The sequence below is a fragment of the Eimeria mitis genome, genomic scaffold (genome assembly GCF_000499745.2).
Source record: "Eimeria mitis Houghton genomic scaffold, Emh_scaff204, whole genome shotgun sequence".
Lineage (NCBI taxonomy): Eukaryota > Apicomplexa > Conoidasida > Eucoccidiorida > Eimeriidae > Eimeria > Eimeria mitis.
Genome location: NW_013570363.1, coordinates 11,450 through 12,735, shown reverse-complemented (window position 1 = coordinate 12,735; position 1,286 = coordinate 11,450). Strand labels below are relative to the sequence as shown.

The window sequence follows — 1,286 nt, the reverse complement described above, 5'->3', positions numbered from 1 at the left end:
CGCTGCTGCACAAGCTGTACCAGCAGCAGCAGCAGCAGCAGCAGCAACAGCAGCAGCAGCAGCAGCAGCAAGACAGGGTAAGAGACAGAAAGTTAGTTCGCCCCTCTATAACAACTGCGATCGCTCGGGAGCCGCTGCTGCGGCTGCTGCTGCTGCTGCTGCAGCAGGGAGACAGCGTCCTCATATTCTGTAGGAGTCAAGCAGCAGCAGAAGTTGTTGCTCTGCTTGCTGCAGACTATGTCATTCCTCTGCTGCAGCAGCAGCTCGCGCACCAGCAGCAACAACAGCAGCAGCAGCAGCAACAGCAACAGCAGCAGCAGCAGCAGCAGCAGGAGCGTTTTTCCTTTCTATCAGCAGCAGCAGCAGCAAATCGCATGCGTCGTGTTGAGCATACAGCAGTGCTGCAGGGGGGTTTTATAAAAGCAGCAGTTGCTGCTGCTGCTGCTGCTGGGGTGTCTATACACCACGCAGGGCTTGCAGCAGAAGAGCGGCGGCTAGCTGAGGCTTTGTTTAGGGATGCTGCTGCTAGGGTTATGGTTGCTACTTCTACTCTTGCTGCTGGAGTCAACTTCCCCTGCGAGTCTGCTGCTGCTGTTGCTGCTGTTGCTGCTGCTGCTGTGTTGCTGCTGGCGGTGGTGGTGGTGGTTGTTGGGCTGCGGGCCTGCTGCTGTTGCTGCTGCTGCTGCTGCTGCTGTTGCTGCTGCTGGCGGTGGTGGTGATGGTGGTGGTTGTTGTTGTGCTGCTGCAGTTGCTGCGATTGCTGCTGCTTCTGCGGTTGCTTTTGCTGCTGCAGTTGCTGCCGTTCCTACTGCTGATATTTATATTGTATATTGCTATTGCTGCTGCCGTTCCTTCTGCTGCTGCAGCAGCAGCAGCAGCAGCAGCAGCATTTGTTTCTCTCTGTGTGTGTGTGTTTGGGGTGTATACGCAGCTCAGTGTTATTCGACTCCCCACACATCGGCAGCAGCTTTCTCGATGCCGTTCATTTCCGGCAGATGGCGGGGCGTGCTGGGCGCATGCAAGACAAGCCCCAAAAGCAGCAGCAGCAGCAGCAACAGCAGCAGCAGCAGCAGCAGCAGCAGCAGCAGCAGAAGCGGGGGGGACGCGCGATAGTTGTGTGCAAAGCAGCAGAAGAAGCAAAGGTGCGGCAGCTGCTGCTGCAGTCGACCCCACAAGTGCTCAGCGCACTAAGAGGAGACAGCAGCGGCATGGCGAGGCTTGTACTTGCTGCTGTCAGCAGCAGCAGCAGCAGCAGCAGCAGCAGCAGCAGCAGCAGGAGCAGCAGG

General features: G+C 57.8%; 1 protein-coding gene across 1 annotated transcript in view; it reads left to right on the top strand.

Moving 5' to 3' along the window:
• The window catches only part of EMH_0003260 (DNA polymerase, putative), a gene marked incomplete at both ends in the record, with an annotated part of 8,548 nt that overhangs the window by 5,841 nt on the left and 1,421 nt on the right, over positions 1 to 1,286 (top strand). The window contains 3 exons of the mRNA XM_013496316.1: positions 165 to 580; positions 932 to 1,142; positions 1,238 to 1,286. Coding sequence (XP_013351770.1) covers positions 165 to 580; positions 932 to 1,142; positions 1,238 to 1,286 — 676 coding nt within the window. The remainder of the gene's footprint in view (positions 1 to 164; positions 581 to 931; positions 1,143 to 1,237) is intronic.